Below are 18,358 nucleotides of genomic sequence, written 5' to 3' on the forward strand. Positions count from 1 at the left end.
ATTTTGCAACTAGTAACTGACGGCACCAAGCATTGCGCACGAACATACTGTGATGAAATTATATACAATAAACAAAAGACTTGAACATATGGTATTAATATAGAACTTATCAAAGATTGTAGCTGAATAATCTATGACTGCAGAACTGAGAATTGCACTAAGGTTTTGGGACTCCTAATGTTTGAAGTTGCATTGATACTAAAACAGAAAACTATTTGAAGAGCATACTTGGATCAGAATATTTTTTTTCAAACTGATTAGGCGATAGGAAAGTAAATAAATTTACAAATTGACTTCCTCCACCCAAGTGGCATGATCATGCAAAAACAAAACAAGACAAGTCCCCTTTTGAATTACACCTTTAGGAGTTAACACTGCTATACACAAATGATATAGTTAAGTTAGCAAGTATTATAGACAACTGAAATTACTGTACTCAAAATCAGGTTCTGTATCCAACTTCCATTTGGTCACTTGATCTTGGATTGCTGCTCGGCTGTTCCTATTCCTCCGTGACAACTTGTTCACAATGGCTGCACTCTTCGGTACTGGAAACTCTCAACTGCAATTTCGAGTATAAGAATTAGATAATGGAAAAATAGCCATAATAGAACACGTATAAGATAAGCACAAAATCAGCAAAGCAACATAAACATTATCAAAGAAGCCACTCCCACCTTAAGCTTGAATTTCAGGAAATTTTAGGATCCAAATTATCAATCAAATCACAGTCCTTTGGCTGCACCACACAGTCACCAAACAAGTCCCTCAGTTTCCCATGGCGCACCATGTTATCGAGAATTTCATCCTCGAATTCCACGGCAGAACTCTTGGGCTCATCCTGTTCAGTGTTCTTTGCTGAAAAGACTAGTTCAGACAACCGGTCCTTCTTGGCCTGATGGCAGTATTTTGTGTACTCGGTGGTCCCATGTGTTATGAGATGATAAGTGTAGACCACCTTCTTTTGCCCCAGCCTATAAGCACGGCTGATAGCTTGCCTTTCAACCGAGGGGTTCCAAACCACATCTAGCAGCACCACCCTGGAAGCACCAACCAGACTGATTCCTTCACAGCAAGCTTTAGTGGATGCAAGCAAGATTTTTGCTTGGCTGTTTGGATCATTGAAGGAATGAATGAGTAACTGCCTTTGGTTCTTATCCAGCTTTCCACTCATGTAGAAAACTTCTTTTTTCTCAGTCCAATTGAAAATTGACTTTAACTGCTCCATGATTAAAGTCAAAGGATCAAGGAACTGGCTGAACACAAGCACTTTCTCATTCATTGCATCACAGATCCTTACAAACTCCACCAAAAATCTTGTTTTGACGCCAACATTCGGATTCAGTTTGAGGTCTTTCAAATGTTCCATCTCAACAAGAGCTCTTTCCTTAGGTGAAAGAGTGCAGCAAAGGAAAAGGGATGGATGGACGGACACCAAGGCCGACTTGCTATCAAAAGGCAGTGTGTTCGGATGTCCTTCAATGCCCTCAAGAAGTTTTTTCTGCAAATCACCCGGCATCAAAGTCACCACACAATCTTTCAAGCCAGGAAGATTCTTCTGAAGAATACTGCCTTTGTGAACATGCACAAATGGATCCATCAGCTGCTTCAACTGCTTGATATTCTCATCATTTAGATTCTCAGTTCTGATTGAAGAAACTGGTTCCCAACTGAAACCTTTAGATTCTTTCTTCTCTTGCATCAATCTTCTTTGGCAGAACTTTTTAAGCTCAGGAGGTATGGTATCCGGAAAGGACGGTCTGACCACGCAGATTGTATTGTAAAGCTCCAGAAAATTGTTCTGGAAAGGAGTCCCGGAAAGGATGATTCTCTTGTGAGTTTGAATCTCAGAAAGAACCTTCCAAATCTGACTACTCTGATTTCGTGGCGTGTGTCCTTCATCCAATACCAACAATCCAGGAACTTCAAGCAGGATTTTTCCCATGACCCCTCTGGCAGCATTCTCCTTCAAGCTTTTATCACGCTTCAAGCCGGTAAGCCTCTGAAATAGGCTGTAGCTGATTCCAAGAATACTTCGTTCTTTGAACCAAGAATACAGCTTCACCATCCGGATATCTTCCTGGCTTGGAGCAGACCCTCCAACTTTGCTCCATGCAGCTCGGTGCTCTTTTCCTGATGTGTCTTGATTGCTCAAATTATGGAACGGAATCTCATTGTCCCACTTTCTGAACTCATCTTCCCAAGTTAGCAGTAAGCTAGCAGGAGCAATAATCATGGGATGGCAATCTGGAAACACTTCCAAGTATGTCTGGAGGAACACGATGGTCAGCCGCGTCTTTCCAGTCCCTGGAGCATGAGAAATGATGCATCCACCCGTGCTGTTCAAGTCACAACTCTTCAATTTAGGAAGCTCCATGGTTCCTGCCAAGTTTTTCCAAAGGAATTCAAAACCTTCAAGCTGATGAGCATACAGGTTTTGCTTAGTATCTGCTGGAATCAGGTCCCAAACTGTGCCTTCCTTGTTAGAGTAACCACCTTCTCGGACACCAAATGGAGCCTCATCAAAGCATAAGCCATTAGGCCCATCAGATAGCAGCTTCTTTCTTGATCCTTCTCTTGGATACTCACTCACCTGTATTATGTACAACAGAAGCATGCAAACAAGCTCATCCCATAGTTCAAATCAACACAAGGCATCAATTAACAAAATTAAGCATTGATTATTGGATGAACTGAGTGTTATAGTTCAAGAGATAATAGTTCACATCAACCTTGATCTCCTAGTTCATCAATGAAGGAATTCTACTTACAAAGGGTACCGGCATGCCTTTTATGTCTATGACCATCCAATGGCAGAGTATGCAATATATTCCAGTCTCTTCATCATGGACAAACTTGTGCTTACAATTGGTTGCCGGAGCCTCTATGTTCTGTTGTGTTTCGACATTCTCAACACAGCCAACCTGCAGTTCATAACATAAATTATGATATATATCTTTTAGAACATCAAAGATCAAAAGAAGCTTATGACTGTAATATATTTTAATTACAATGTAAATGGCTATTTAGTGAATGGCCTTCATCAACTTGTAAAAGTATCAGGCCTAAGGCTATGAGATGAGAAAATCATAAAGAATGAAAATGTGATCAATGAGATTGTGATCTTAATTGTTTTTTTACACTGCAGTATATGATTGATATATAAACTAACTTTCATAACTAATAGTGCCACACCAGCTCTTACTCCTAACACAACTCGTTACTAGTTACATCAACTCTTTGAACATTTAACAACTCACCAAAATTTCAGAAAATTAATCAATCATTGAAAATAATACAATGCGCCTACCACTATTGTTGCACATAAAAACATACGTACAAAATCCAACATTCAATATTATTATAAGTTAGACATTTTATTTAGTGTTTCAGCAAACGAAAGATGACTTACCAAGGAGTCAACTTCACCTAGTCTGAGCAAAGCATCCATTTCTTCCCACAACATATCCCTCTCCTTCTCAGATTCAGTTTTTTCAATTGGCACTTTCTTTTGAAAAAAAAATTTTCTTTGAACATCGAGAGCTGGTTCCTTTGAGATTGTATCTTGCTTATGAACACTATCTGGATTATGCTTAATCCAAAAGCATTCAGCAAGAAGTTCAATCAACGGTGCCTCCTTTGGCCTAGATGGATTTGTTGTCACTCTATGTTGCTCCCTCTCTTTGTAACTACTTTCGCAATCTGCCCCGGCCTTATGCTTCCCTTCAGCCTCTCCTTCCTTCTTGTTCACCCTCTCTTCCTCTGCACTCTCCATTCTTTCATCATTCATTGGCACTCTTTCATCGATCATCGGCGAGTCCCCTTTGTCCTTTGCCAAAAAATCAGACACACTTTCACGACCCTTCTGTTTTACCGGTTTCTTTTCATCCTTTTCTGAATCATCCTCCTCAGGTGGGGATGGACGCGAACGCTTTTGGGAAGAGGCTTCAATATCAGCACCAACATTTTCTCCTGTTCTTTCCACTCTCTTCCGTGCTCTATTCCCCGCAGGCATTGGTTTCTTTGCCACCTTCTTTCCTTTGTCTTCGCTCTTCTTTGAAGAACAACCCTCCACTGGTTTCTTAGCCACATTCTTTTCCTTATCTTCATTCTTTTTTGAAGAACAACCCTCCACTAGTTTCTTAGCTACATTCTTTTCCTTATCTTCATTCTTTTTTGAAGAACAACCCTCCACTGGTTTCTTAACTACATTCTCTTCCTTATCTTCATTCTTTTTTGAAGAACAAACCTCCAGTGGTTTCTTAGCTACATTAATTTCCTTATCTTCATTTTTTTCTGAAGAACAACCCTCCGTATTGCGTTCTCCAAAGAGAACACTAGCACAATCTGCATCCTTTGGTAGCATTTTCTCTGGCTGATGATCAAATACATTATTCTCGGTTGACGATGAATTGTTCTTATTCTCACCATTCTTCTTGCAAATTCCAGAGCATTCAGTTTCCACAATCACCTCGTCGCAGCGCAAAACTTTATTGCTATGAGACTCAAAAGTTGGCTCTTTTCTCTTCTTCTCCTTCTTCCTCCTCTTACATCTCCTCTTCTCCTTTTCCTCCTCTTCATCCTCATCATCAAAAGAACTTGAACCACTATCATCACTGCTTGAAGCTGAAGTTGATGCTGAAGCTGATGCTGAACCTTCACCTTCTCCCTCATCCTCCACTCTGAAATCTTCATCATCACTGTTATCAGTGTCCTCTGACTCACTTGATAATCCAAAATCCCAGTCCAAACTTCTTCCACGGCCCTCGTTACTGTCATCAGTGCCTTCATCACTACTAGTATCACTCAAACCAACGATTATAGGATCGTTGGCAGAAGTTCCAGCACCATCAATAGGAAACACGTTTCTTTCTTGAACTTCTTCCTTCTTCTCTTCATTAACATACCCACGACGAAGCTTCTGCAATCCCTCAGCAGCTGCATTATCATCACTATCATCGCTGAGTTCAATCACGTCTCTTGGTGGAGGCATCTCAAGAGGTTGCCGAGGTTCCATCATCCATCTTTCATGGAAAGCCTCATAGTCAAATTCCACAACCTCAACATCAACTTCCGCCTTTCTTTTCCCCTTCTTTCTCTCGCTGGACTTTGATGACGAGGAAGACAATGTTCGGGATCCTGATCCAACACACGGTGACGGATTCAAAGACCTCTCTTTCTTCTTGCTCCTTGTTCTGCTAGCAACACCATTAACGATCACCATGGCTGAACGAAAAAGAAGCCTTTTTTTCCGTTAATTTTTCTTCCTTCTTCCTGCTCCGTTTCACCTTCGGCGGAAAAAGCGTTTTCTTTTTATTTGCATAAAAAGAACAGCTTAGGGAGGAAGGAACGTAGTAATGGGGAGAATAAAAAAGAAAAAAAAAAAAAAAGAGAGAGTAGGTGGCAGAAGACAGGCAATGGCAAAGCTATGAAGTTTTTGCCTTTGTTGTCTACTGTGTGTTAATGTAAAAGGCGCCAAGAAGAGAAAGCAAATCGGGTTGTAATGGTGTTCCAAATATGGTAACTTGGTAAGTCAGAGTCAGAGCAAACTTGACTGGCAGCACAGAGTAGTCTTATAAAGTCTCGGTTTTTATTTTGTTTCACGCCAAATCCAAATCGTACTAATAAAAACGGACTCGATCTTTTCAAAAATTTTTTATATTTGATAAGGTTGGCATGTATGAAGTGTGACCTCTCCTACTCTCACTCTTCAGTCACCAAAAGAAATACTCTCTCTCTCAAATATAATATAAAAGAAAAAAAAAAGATTATAATTATGTATATATCTTTTAACTGTTAAGCAATATTTTTTAAAAAAATATATTTTTAAACGACAAGAAAATATTAGTTTAATTTTAACAATATATTTTAACATATTATAACCCCTGTAATATAAAGCGAATTTTGATAAGTTTATAAGTAATTTTTTTATTTTTAATTTATAAAAATTTGTACTATTAATATCTGATGTAATTTTCAAACCAAATTATAACTTTTTAAAAAGTTATTCAAGTACTTGTAAAGAAGTTAAAAGAAATAAATTTTTTTATAATAAAAAATTTGTTATTATTTTTTTTAAATAAATATTTTTAAAATTAAAAAATTACAAATAAAATAATTTATTTATAAATTATTTTTAATATAAGTATTTATTATTTAAATTTTTTTAGTTTAATTAAGTTGTTTATTTAAATTGGACCATAATCATCATATACATATATATATATATATATTGTTTTTATTTATAGATTATAGGATGAGGGATAGAAAAAAATTATAAAAATCTATCCAAGATTCAATTTTTAAAATTTGTATATAAAATAAAAAATAATATAACATCATCTTCTAATTAATATCTATTTTAATATCATTATTAGACTATCTTCTAATAAAAAATCTTATCATTTTTTGTTGTTAACTTTATTTGTTAAAACGTTATTTCATCATATATTTTAAGTTATGAACCATGCATATGCAATGACAAGAAATTATAAGGTGTGAAGTCAAATTGGTATCTAATGATGATATTGGAAGAAATTATTTAAATGTTTGGATTTATTTTAATTCAACATTAAAATTTTGTTTTCTTTAATTCTTGTAGGGGATTGTACTTTTTTTACTTTATAAAAAATATTTTTGTGAAGGTTGACCGTTGTATAATTTATCTGTTAATGAATATCTATAAATTTTTTGTTGGAATGAGTTATACGTCGATAATAAAAAAATAAAAGAGTGAATATCTAAAAAAACATTTCAATTAAATAATAAATTTTACAAATTAAAATAATCTAAACAATCTTTTTACTTTTTTTTTATATCTGAAATAAAAAATAATGATTATGTCTCTAAATAATTTTATTTTAAACATAGAGTAATATTATATTTTAGCATTTTTATATTTATTTTGATGACAGTTATTAATAACCGACTTATAATATATAGCTGAATTATAACGTATAATCAAACTATAATGACAGTATCAAAAAATACCAATTTTATCTTATTAAAACGTTTTACTAAAAATGTTTGTGAGGTAGAAGTCATATGAATAAGCTTTGTGTGAGTGCCAACTAATATATTATCTTGTATTTATTCACCCAACTTTTGTTTAAACTTTTAATCCATTTATTAAAACAAAATAGAAAAAGATTGATTCCTTTCTTTACGAGATGAGCATAAAGGGTGTAAAATTAAAGAATAATATATATTATTTTTGTTAAATTCGTATAGATTATTTGATAGATATTTTAAAAGATTTTTAGTTATTTTTATGTATGTTTTAATGTTTAAGAGTTCTTACGTTACTATAATCACTAGTAGATTTTTTAATTGCATTTTTAATGTTTAGTGAGACCTTAAATACTTAGTGCATTAAGTGGAGGTTTAATTTAGTTTTTCTACTAAGCATTAAAATTATAATTAAAGACCTATTAATAATTATAGTGATTTAGAACGGAAATATTTAGTAAAAAGAAAAACAATTATCTATATTTATAAATTTTGTGAATATTAATAAAAATACTTATTAAACAAAAAAATTAATATTATATCCATAAAAATAAAGCAAATACTACGCGACTTTTCAATAATATTAATAAATTATTGAATATACGATGAAACTTATAAAATCATTCCCATATAAAATGGCTGATTAAGAATTTAAGATATTAGTATTTATATATATATTTTTTAACAAGAATAAATGAGACTATGCATCATTGCCCCCTTTTTGATTTTAGGATTTTTCAGGTTTATCTTTAACAAGTGCATTAGTCTACCTTGGATAATTGCTCACTAATAAACCATAAGTAGAATACAACACCTTTCTTAATTAATTAACTTAAGTGGGAGGTTATCTAATACTGGAGGGGATCTTTTTTAATAAAAAAAAATTGAATAACGTACAAATGTTTAATCTCATTTTTTATTATTTTTTTATTTATTTTTAGTCTCATTTATAAAATTAAAAATAAAAAAATACACTTTATTCTCTCAAATATTAAAAAAATAGAAAAAGATCCGTTTCTTTTAATATCGAGTTATCCAACTTTGTTCCCCAAAAAATGCTTAAACCTTGGATAAGTACGTACTTTATTTGGTATGGAGTGTTCGACTTTCAAAATTTACTTTTGTTGACATGATGACATCACACATGAAAATAAAATTGTGCAATAAATAAAGAATAAATAATTATTTTTTATTATAAAAAATTCAAACACCGATAAAATTAACGTTATATCTATAAAAAAATAATATTGCTTAATAAAAATATCCAATAATTAAATTTTAAATTGATCCGTTAAAAAATATTAAATTTTTAAATTACTTTTATCATCATTGTCAACTTCTGTTTTATTTTTTTTGTTATATTCGACCCGAAAACAAACTCAATTACAATTTTTAAATTCAAAACAATAACTATACATACACTAACTCTCTCCTAATTATTTCTTACTACCTCTAATCCTATCAATATTCAAAATTTACTCCTCCTACCACGTTATTGCTGCGGTTAATTTGGAGGGAACTGAGTCGCTGATTTGCACCTGGGGAGAGGAGTACTGTTGTGCTATCGAAGCATTGCTTGAGGAACCACTCCTTCTTCTTGAGCCATTGAACTTTTCTGTCGTATGATTTGTGCTTAAGAGAGGAGCGCCGTTGACTGCTATGCCTGAAGGAGAAATGTCCTAACTGTCATTGCTCGACGTTTCTCTTCCATCGTCAGCATCTTTTCTTGATTGGCCAAGATCCCATCTTCAATATGATCAAGAATGCTTCCTCGGCAAAAAGGCATTGTCTCTCCCAACCCTTTGTTTGTAATTAAATCGCAAAAATCTCTTACGACACCCTTTGATAATCTAAATCACCAACTTTCTTTTCCAAACTTTAAATTAGAGATTGGACTTATGCTCGAAATTTGGGTGGCGCTCCTCCTCTTCCTCCTGGCGGGGACGATGCAGACGACAAAAAGGAGTTATCGGCAACGAGAGTAGCAATCAGGTAGTCCAGTAAAGAAAAATGAGTTTGTTTCTATGATTGATTAAATAAGGTTGAGCTGAGGCAAGAGGGGCGAGTAAGGGAGGATGAGGGAAGTGATTAGGTGGTGAGGAAGAATGAGAAATGTAAGGATGAAGGGCTAAGTTAAGTGAGTAAAGAAGAGTAAGAGAGGTGAGAATGAGGGGTTGAGTTAGGTGAATGAAGAAAAATGTGGGTGAGGAACTGAAGGTTACTAGGGTTGATTCTAGTTTTGAAGAGGTTAGGTTAAAGAGGTTGAGTGGAGAAGATGATAGAGAGGTTAATTTGAGAATTTTAAAAAAATTTAACGGGGTCAATTTAAAATTTTACGATTAGATAATTTTGTCAAATAATACCTATGAAGCCCGGACACTTTATTTAGTTGCCGTGTCGGCGTGTCGGACACATTTCGAATACGACACACGAAGACACTCGTGCGACACGCGTGTCCCCCATGTTCAAACGTTTTCTGTAAAAACAAAAAAAAAAACATAATTTTCACCTCCACCCTAAACCGTCTCTGGCTCAGTGGCTCCACACCCACTCATCCTCTCCTCACCGCCAGTCTGCCTCCACCTCCAGTCGTCGCTGCCACCTCCTGTCATCGCCATCGTGGGTGTTCGCCGTCCTTCACCACACCCACTCACTTTCAATCTCAGCATCTCCTCTTCACTGTCGTTACTTCTGCGATACCTATTCGCTGCCGTTCGCTGCCTCTTTGGTCACCACTTCTGCCGTACTCATCGTCGCTGTTCCCGTGCTCGCTGCTGTGTTCGTTGCTTCTCCAGCCACCACTTGTTGTCGTCGTTGCTCCAGTTCTCCCTGCCGTGTTCGCCGCCTCCCCGGTCGCCACTTCTACCGTGACCGTTGCGCTGCTTCCGTACTCTTTCGCTGTGCTCTTCTGCGTCCTCCATTTTAAGTAAGGGAGAATGTTTATTTTTCTATCAATCAATTTCTAGTTCTGTATTTCTATTTTGTTCTGGCCTCTGTGATTCTGATGGTAGAGGTGTCTTTGATGATTATGACTCTTTGAATGATAGAGGCATAGTTGATGCAAAATCTTGGTGGCTAATTTATGGTGGTAAAGCAAAAAAATTTTTCAACCAATTGCTCTTAGGCTACTAGGACAACCATCTTCATCTTCTTATTGTGAAAGAAATTAGAGCACATAATCTTTTATTCATTCCCTAAAAAGAAACAAATTAAAGCTTAAACGTGCAAAAAATTTAGTATTTGTCCACACTAATTTTCGTATTCTTTCAAGAAAAATTCCACAAAACAATAAAGGAGACACTATGATGTGGGATATTGCTGGAGATGTTTTTCACCAATTGATGAAGAAAATGGTGTTTTTGAAGTTGCTCACCTTTCTCTTGATGAACTGGAGTTGGAAAGAGTGACTTTTTCTAATGATGAAGGTATCAACCATATATGATGGAGAAATAATATGACTTTAAATAACTTTTTTTTTTTGTGTACATGTGTTGTACAAAATTCTTACTATCTCTATTAAGACATAGGAGTTTAGGATTTTAACTTTTGAATACTTATACACTTAAGGAAAAAATGCATATTATATGGTTGTTTTTGAAAATATCTCTATTAAGACATATCTCTATTTAATGAATATATTATATTATTAATATATACGTGTCTCCGTATCCGACAACTTTTTAGAATTTACGTATCGCGTGTCGTATCGTATTCTGTATCCGTATTTATGTTTCATAGAATAATACTAATATTTTGTGAGTATAATATTAATTTAATTTTTTGTTGTGGTTAGGTTTTTTAACTCCAAAATCTTTACGGTAAAAAATAATTATTTATTCACAAATAAATGCGTCAATCAAAGTACTTATCAATCATTATTTGTGACTAACAATACTTTCACGATAAAAGGGAATAGTGTTATGGCATTTCTTTGTTTAGTTGAAAAGAGAAACTCAATGCGAATAGAACTTACAACTTTTTATTAGTATTTTTAGTTATTAATTTAATTTTTTTTAATTTAATAATCTAATATTATATTTTTAATACATATTTTTAAATATTATTAATTAATTATTAATAAAAAAATAATAAATTATACTAGTAATTTAATATATTTTTTTAATTGAATAGAAAAATATTTATAATAATTTTATTTAATTTTCTACCATAGATTAAAGAATAGAGGGAGAGGGGAGTGAAACAATATAATTATTTAGACGGATTAATTATTAATTTGGTATCTAAAAGATTTAATAATAGACAAAATTTTTTTTGAAAGATATTATCAACAAATTAAAATAGTTTTTAAATGATTTAAAAATATAACAAAAAGAACTAATAAATATTATAATTTTTGTAAGTAATAAAAAAAATTTATATTTAACAAACGGCTTGTCTGTTATATCTAAAGTTTTATAGCAACATTTGAATAAATATTTAGAAGGTACACAAAAAATCGAAGCAAAATTTGATCTTTAGCTTTTTTTTTTATTTTTCAAACAAACAAATGTGGTCATTCACAATAATTTAAAAAAAAAATTTACTTGACAAAAAATTATCAAATTTTAAAGATGAAAAGATTTTATTTTTCTAATAATGTTTGTAAAAATTTATATCAAAATTTAATATCTAAAGTCATTTTTTAGAATATATATTTAATATCTAATTCTTTTTATCGTATTTTTTAATTTATCAAAAACTTATTTGTAACATTTTTTGGGATTTGTTTTGTCAGCAGTGTAAATTTTTGGATACTATTTTAATAGTTTACTCTTATTTAGACTATATTAATATTAAAATTTAGCATAAAATATATTTTATTAAATGAAAATTTTCATTTATTATTAAAAGATTTGTAAGATTTACGTAAATTATATTTACCACTTATTATTAATAAATTTTTTTATTTTTGTATATAGATCATAGTAGAAAAAAGAATTCTTCTCTCACATTAATTAATTACTATAAAATAATTTAAAATACATAAAAAATAACGAATGAATCTCATTATTATAATTAGGGAACGGTAATAATATGACACTTCCTACTAATATCACTTTTCTATTTTATCATTGTAAGTTATTTTTTGGGTATCATTTCTGATATTTATAGTAATTAAATTAATTTAAAATTAAAATTTATATTAAATATAATATTTAAAATAAGATTGATATTAAAAAAAATCGTATTATTTTTAAAAAAGACTAATTAATTACTACTATTTGTATAATTTATTGAATAAAATAATTAAAAATAATATAAAATTTAAATTGAGTTGAAACTAAATATTAGAATATAAATTTTAGCTTGAGTCTCAAATTAATTTTTAGTATATAAAATTTCATAAATATTTGTGTAGTTATTTAGGAAATCTAAAATAAAATGGAACTAAAATTAAACATGAAAAATGCTCTAAAAATAAATTAATAAGAATAGATAATAATTTAGAAAAATCAAACAAAAAATATATTATTAATTATGGAATAAAAAATTTATTTTTCTTGAAATATCTCCTTTTGTTTTTACACAATTTACACTTCGAATTTGTCACCTGGTTTTGGTCGTTGTTTTTGGCCGTACCTCGAGTCTTCAATAAAAGCGTTTTCAATTTCATCAATAGTAGCAATGGCTTGTATCCTCTTTGCACTCAAATCTCAATCTCCTCTTTCAACTGTCTTTTTTCACCTTCTCTCATAAAGATTTCTCTGATTAGATCATAATAGCATGATGCCATGATACGGAATATTTTCTTTTTTAATGAAAACATTTATTTCTTTTACCATAAAACAATTATTTCTAACCTTTTCGTACCCTGTAAAGTGTTGCGAACCTATGGTTTATTTTGTCTTTGTCTTAAAGTGTAACATTTATTAGCTGAGCTTTTCTTAGAATTGCACTTGATTTGGGAACTCTCATTAATTTTCTTGCTTCAGTTTTGGGAATTTCGCTTGTTGTTTTTTGCGGATTTTTCTAAATAAAGAATTTAAATATTTTATTTAAAGAATATAAATAATTTATAATATATTTACCAATTTTTATTTCTTTTACATATTTTATTTACACGGTAAACGAATTAAAATTGCTTATATTTCTCGTTTATAGTGTAAATGAGATATATGAAATTTGAAAAAATATATATTTCGTTTATAGTGTAAACAATATATGTATATTATTACAAATAAAATTACGATTAAAATAATATTCATGGTATGATTTGAATTGATTTATGAAATAAAAAATATGTTTTTTTATATTTAACAGTTAATTTTTTAACAAAATTAATTAAACGGTTAATTTTTCCTACAAATTTTTTATTTTTTTGACGTTTTTAATTCAAATTTAAAAATTAATACTTAAGAGAATATATAAAAAATTAAATTTTTAAAATTTTTTATACACTCTCTTAAATATTAATTTTTAAATTTAAATTATATATATTTTAAATTTTATTTGTTATATGACTATTTATCATATTAAAAATGTCAGAAGCAATAAAAGATTTATAAGTTTGTGGGAATAATAAATCTATTACACTGTTAATTTTCTTCCATTGTGAGGTCTTTTATTGTATTTCTATTTTAGTTTCTTCTTTGATAAATGCACTTTCTAGGTAATTTATATTTTGCAATGGCTAATTTTCTTTTGGTTCAATTTAAATACAATAACTAACTCTAAATAAGTAGATAATTCTAGAATAATATTTTGGATCAAGAAAGTGGTGAAGTGGTAAATTAAGAAAGTGGGGTAAATTTCATTAAATTTAAAAAATTAATAATAATTAACTCCTTACTTTACTATTTTACATTTTAGAGGATTCAAATTTTAATATTTATTGTTATATGAATAAGCCTGTGAGATATATTTGTCCAGATCCTACTATTTTGATTGTAGATACTACTAAATAGGCAATCATGGAAACAGCTGATGAAGCTCGAAACCAGGTATTGGTGGTTACTTATTTGGTGTTCAATGTTCTGCGTTTAAATTTGCTCTTTTGGAAATCACTTAATATAAATATTTTAATGTTTTTCTTACTGCCATAAAGAATATGAAAGTTTTTAACATTTGAAATCTTCTGAGTTAAAGCAAATCCTAAAGGTTGAGTAGTGAATTTTCAATCAATTGAGCAGTAGTGTCCATTTAGTTCCTTCACGAAGAAAGGTTAAATTACACCAATTGATCTCTAAATTTTTAGTGAAATTGTAAATTGGTTTTTACACTTTAAAATTTTGTATTTGGATCTCTAAAAAAAATTAAAATTTATAATTTAGTCTTCACAAATAAAAAAATATTGATTTATAAAATATTCTTAGAATATACTAAGAATATTCTGTTAAAATAGAGAATATGCTGAGAATATTATGTTAAATCAAACATTTTTTGAACGATGGGGCTAAATTACAAATTTTAATTCTCTTTAAGAATCCCTTACAAACTTTTAAAATGTAAAAATCAATTTACAATTTCATTGAAAATATAAAAACCAACTATATAATTTATTAAAAATATAAAAACCAACTATATAATTTAACCATGAAGAAAAAGTATTTTCATATACTGTGAGCCATTATCTTTTGTTTGCTAAGATTTTAAATTCTTATGCAGCCCTAGCAAATTAAAAGACTGATAATTTGTATTTCTAATGTTTTAAAATAAATGTAGTTTATTAAAACAAAAACTTAGGGCCATTTGAGAAGTTTTAAGATTCAGTTTAGATAAATAACTTAATTAAACTTCTTTTAAAAAAATAGTTTAAACAATAAATGATTATATTAAAAGTAACTTATAAATAATAAGTTATTTTGTGTTGGGTTTTTAATTCTAAAAGTGTTTATTTTATAGAAATGTGATAAAAAGTAATAGTATTATGAGAGAAGTCATTTTTTTTAACTTTTCTATAAACTCCTAAATAACTTTTTGAAAGCTATAATTTGGTTTTGAAAATTGTACCAGACATTGATACTACTACTTTTCATAAGTTAAAAACTAAAAAAAATTACTTTTGAAACTTCTCAAACGGGTCCTAAAAGTAACTTTTTTGAGATTTTGACTTATGAAAAGAAATAGTATTAATGTCTGATGCAATTTTTAAAATTAAATTGTAGCTTTCTAAGAAGATATTTAAAAGCTTATAGAGAAGTTAAAAAAATAACTTCTCTCATAATACTACTAATTTTTATCACATTTTTATAAAATAAGTACTTTTAGAATTAAAAATTCAAATACAAAATAACTTATTTATAAACTACTTTTAATGCAGCCATTTATTCTTTTAAGCTATTTTTAAAAAACGAACTTAAGCTGTTTACTTAAACTGACTAAACTTCTTAAATAAGTTCTTTTGAAAAAGGAGTTTAAAATATAAGAACTTTTATTAATAATAACTTTTAAATAAGTTATTTTGTGTTTGAAAAGTTATTATAGAAGTCTTTATTTTAAAGTTGTGCATTAAATTGGAGTGATAAAATAGATTTTGAAAATAAGAAAAGTCGTATTTTTTAACTTTTTTAAAAGCTCTTAAATAACTTTTAAAAAGTTAAAAGTTTATTTAAAAATTTGTACCAAACACTATTAATATAACTTTTTATAAGTAAAAAAAAATAGTTTTTTGGTGTTTTCCAAAAGTATCCTTAGTATCAAAAAGAGAGGTTGGGATAGTTTTTAAAAAGGAGAAATGATGCAACTTTTTTTACGTTATAAAAGAAACTTTTTATCTTCTTTCGCTTCTTATCAATCACTACTAAAGTATTAATACTAAAAATAAAATGTGTACAAGAATAGTGTATACAAAGATGGTGCATATAATATTATTCTTTTAAAAGAGTGATATTTTTCGAAATATAAAGTTAGACACTGAATAGGAGAATTTGCCTTTATTATATGAAGACGTACATATATAGATTTATAGTACATTATTACTGTTTTTCTCTCATTTTATGATCTGATTGTAGGGTTCAAGTGTAAGCATTTTAGAGAAAAATCCTAAAGTTGTTTTTGTATTAGGTGAGCCCTGACTCATTACATTCAAATTAATATGTTTTTCATGTTCTTCTCACAAGATATTCTGCTCCATTGAAAATGATGCAGGTGGCCCAGGCAGTGGGAAAGGAACACAATGTACAAACATTGCCAAACTGTTTGGTTATACTCACCTCAGTGCTGGAGATCTTCTGCGAGCAGAGTCCGAATCTGATTCGGAAAATGGGTATGACTTATGAGTCATTCAACCATTCTTTGTCTCTCTTAAAATCGTTTGAATTCAATTTAGTATGATATCATTGTTATAGCCATTTAGATCTCAAGGTTATAAAATGTGTTCAATATCAATGAAGCATGATTAGGATTAATAAAATTGTTAAAATCCTAATTATCATGTGTATCATCTTTTGTGATTTGTATTCATATATTCTTCTTTTTCAACTCATTATGATAGTATATTCTTTTGGCCATACTTTCCAAATTCATATTTCTTTCTATACAAATTTTATGTTTTTTCCCTATACTTGGTATTATTCCTTGTCAATTTCAACAGGTAAATTCTATTGTTCAAGTTTGTTAATTTTCTCTTGGGTTTATCTTTTCAATTCCTTTATTTTCTTGTGTTTGACACTTAACAGAATAATGATAAAGAATGTGATGAAAGAAGGGAAAATTGTTCCTTCAGAGGTGACAGTGAAGCTTCTGCAACAATCAATGTGGAAAATTGGCAAGGACAAATTTTTCATTGATGGCTTTCCTTGCAACGACGAAAATCGAGCAGCATTTGAGAATGTGGTAAGTTCCTTTCTAAATTCTAAAAATGTTTTAATTTGTTTGATTTGTTTTCCAAAACGGATATATATAATTCTATCATCTTTTAATTTGTTTGATTTGCAGACTGGAATAGAGCCAGCTTTTGTTCTGTATTTCGATTGTCCCGTGGAAGAGATGGAGCGACGTCTTCTTAATAGGAACCAAGTTAGTTTTGTCTTTCCAGAAAAAAAAAAAAAACAGAGAACTGTTTCTTCTAATTTTCTTATGGTTATCAGCAAATTCATCTTTTTTTTTTTGGATAATGAAGGCAAGAGAGGATGACAAGATTGAAACAATAAAGAAGCGATTTAAGGTTTTCTTGGAGTCTAATCCACCCGTGATTTCTTATTATGGCGAGAAAGGAAAAGTTCGCAAGGTATTTAGTATCTTGGTGCTGCAACTACAAGTGTTGATAATTGAGTTTTAAATGCTTTGTAGGACTAATGGAATAAAATTTTGATTCTTATTAGATTGATGCAGCAAGGTCGATTGATCAGGTTTTTGAGTCAGTCAAGACAATATTCGAAGCACAAGATTAGATGGTAAAACCACTATTTTAGATGTAAAAATTTGGTTACCGAAAAGAAGCTTCGCAAATCAATAATATAATTTTATTGGAAGTCTATTGTGTGTTAGGAATAAAGTCTGCTTTTAAATTCGTTAAAAGTGACAACAGGATACACATGTGATCAGCAAGGTGGTGGGTGTCGGATACAGAAAGAAAATGCAGGATGATAGTGCCCTGAGAGTGAAATTATTATTGCTAAGAATTCGCACAATTGATCAATGATGAAACGTAGTAATTAGTATGGTTGGCTGACTTCAATTCTATGGTATTTCATGGTTGACTGATTTTTAGCATCGCTTGTTTCTACTTGAATAACATATCAATGCTTTCTCTTATATGTATAAAGTGTAGGGGAAAAAATAAAAAATATAAAACATTAACGCCCACCGTGGGGCTCGAACCCACGACCACAAGGTTAAGAGCCTTGCGCTCTACCAACTGAGCTAGACGGGCTTTTGATTAAAAAATTTCAAAACTTCTAACAATTCTAATGTCTATTAAAAATTTCAATGAAAAAGGTATATTAGAATGAATATATATAAAGTAAATAGCCATTTTTAGCCACCAAAATTCTGAATGCTAACAAAATTAATCACAAAAAATTAAAATTGAGTTTATATTCATAAAATATGGGTTCTTGCGAAAAAGATTATTCAAACTCTAAAAAATTAAATAAATTTTTTAAATTACCCTTTAATATAACTTTATCTTAACTTCTGATTTTATTTTACATTATTACTTTTTCAATCTCAAATCCTACCATTCATCTCATTCCCAACTACTACTTTCGCTACACCCATCACCACCCTTCTTCCTCCATCTGAGTAGGCCTTTTTCACAATTTTATGTTGCCGTGCTTGATGTGGGAAAGTCAGTGCCACCTACGCTGCATGAAGGTGCCTTCCATTGACACTGCTAAAGATCGTCGATCTCCAGCGCTGCACGCGCCAAGAAAGAGGTAGTTCGATGTGTCGGTCAGCACCGACGTCG

General features: G+C 30.6%; 2 protein-coding genes and 1 non-coding gene across 3 annotated transcripts; 1 reads left to right on the forward strand and 2 right to left on the reverse strand.

Annotated features, from left to right (window-relative positions):
• Nucleotides 1-32: 32 nt before the first annotated feature.
• Nucleotides 33-5,540, reverse strand: LOC112697328 (SNF2 domain-containing protein CLASSY 4). Its single transcript, XM_025750459.3, has 4 exons — nt 3,413-5,540; nt 2,772-2,924; nt 678-2,593; nt 33-562 (listed from the first exon to the last, which is right to left on the reverse strand). Exons 1-3 carry the CDS (start codon nt 5,222-5,224, stop codon nt 692-694), a joined length of 3,867 nt encoding a protein of 1,288 aa, XP_025606244.1. The 5' UTR covers nt 5,225-5,540; the 3' UTR covers nt 33-562; nt 678-691.
• A 10,333-nt stretch (nt 5,541-15,873) lies between these two features.
• On the forward strand, nt 15,874-17,656 carry LOC112698278 (UMP-CMP kinase 3). Its single transcript, XM_025751594.3, has 6 exons — nt 15,874-16,011; nt 16,096-16,213; nt 16,626-16,782; nt 16,885-16,965; nt 17,069-17,176; nt 17,271-17,656. Exons 3-6 carry the CDS (start codon nt 16,630-16,632, stop codon nt 17,337-17,339), a joined length of 411 nt encoding a protein of 136 aa, XP_025607379.3. The 5' UTR covers nt 15,874-16,011; nt 16,096-16,213; nt 16,626-16,629; the 3' UTR covers nt 17,340-17,656.
• Nucleotides 17,657-17,748: 92 nt separating this feature from the next.
• On the reverse strand, nt 17,749-17,821 carry TRNAK-CUU (transfer RNA lysine (anticodon CUU)). The gene has a single exon. It is a non-coding gene; the product is annotated as a tRNA-Lys (tRNA).
• Nucleotides 17,822-18,358: the final 537 nt, after the last annotated feature.

Source organism: Arachis hypogaea, chromosome 6 (assembly GCF_003086295.3).
Source record: "Arachis hypogaea cultivar Tifrunner chromosome 6, arahy.Tifrunner.gnm2.J5K5, whole genome shotgun sequence".
NCBI classification, from domain to species: Eukaryota; Viridiplantae; Streptophyta; class Magnoliopsida; order Fabales; family Fabaceae; genus Arachis; species Arachis hypogaea.

Excerpts from the sequence above, each read along its gene's own strand:
- LOC112697328 (XM_025750459.3), bottom strand. The coding sequence starts at position 5,224 with ATGGTGATCGTTAATGGTGTTGCTAGCAGAACAAGGAGCAAGAAGAAA. Across the intron at positions 2,925-3,412 it reads TAGGTGAAGTTGACTCCTTG|GTTGGCTGTGTTGAGAATGT; the intron begins GTAAGTCATCTT and ends TATGAACTGCAG. Across the intron at positions 2,594-2,771 it reads AAGGCATGCCGGTACCCTTT|GTGAGTGAGTATCCAAGAGA; the intron begins GTAAGTAGAATT and ends TACATAATACAG.
- LOC112698278 (XM_025751594.3), top strand. The coding sequence starts at position 16,630 with ATGATAAAGAATGTGATGAAAGAAGGGAAAATTGTTCCTTCAGAGGTG. Across the intron at positions 16,966-17,068 it reads GTCTTCTTAATAGGAACCAA|GCAAGAGAGGATGACAAGAT; the intron begins GTTAGTTTTGTC and ends TGGATAATGAAG. Across the intron at positions 17,177-17,270 it reads AGAAAGGAAAAGTTCGCAAG|ATTGATGCAGCAAGGTCGAT; the intron begins GTATTTAGTATC and ends GATTCTTATTAG.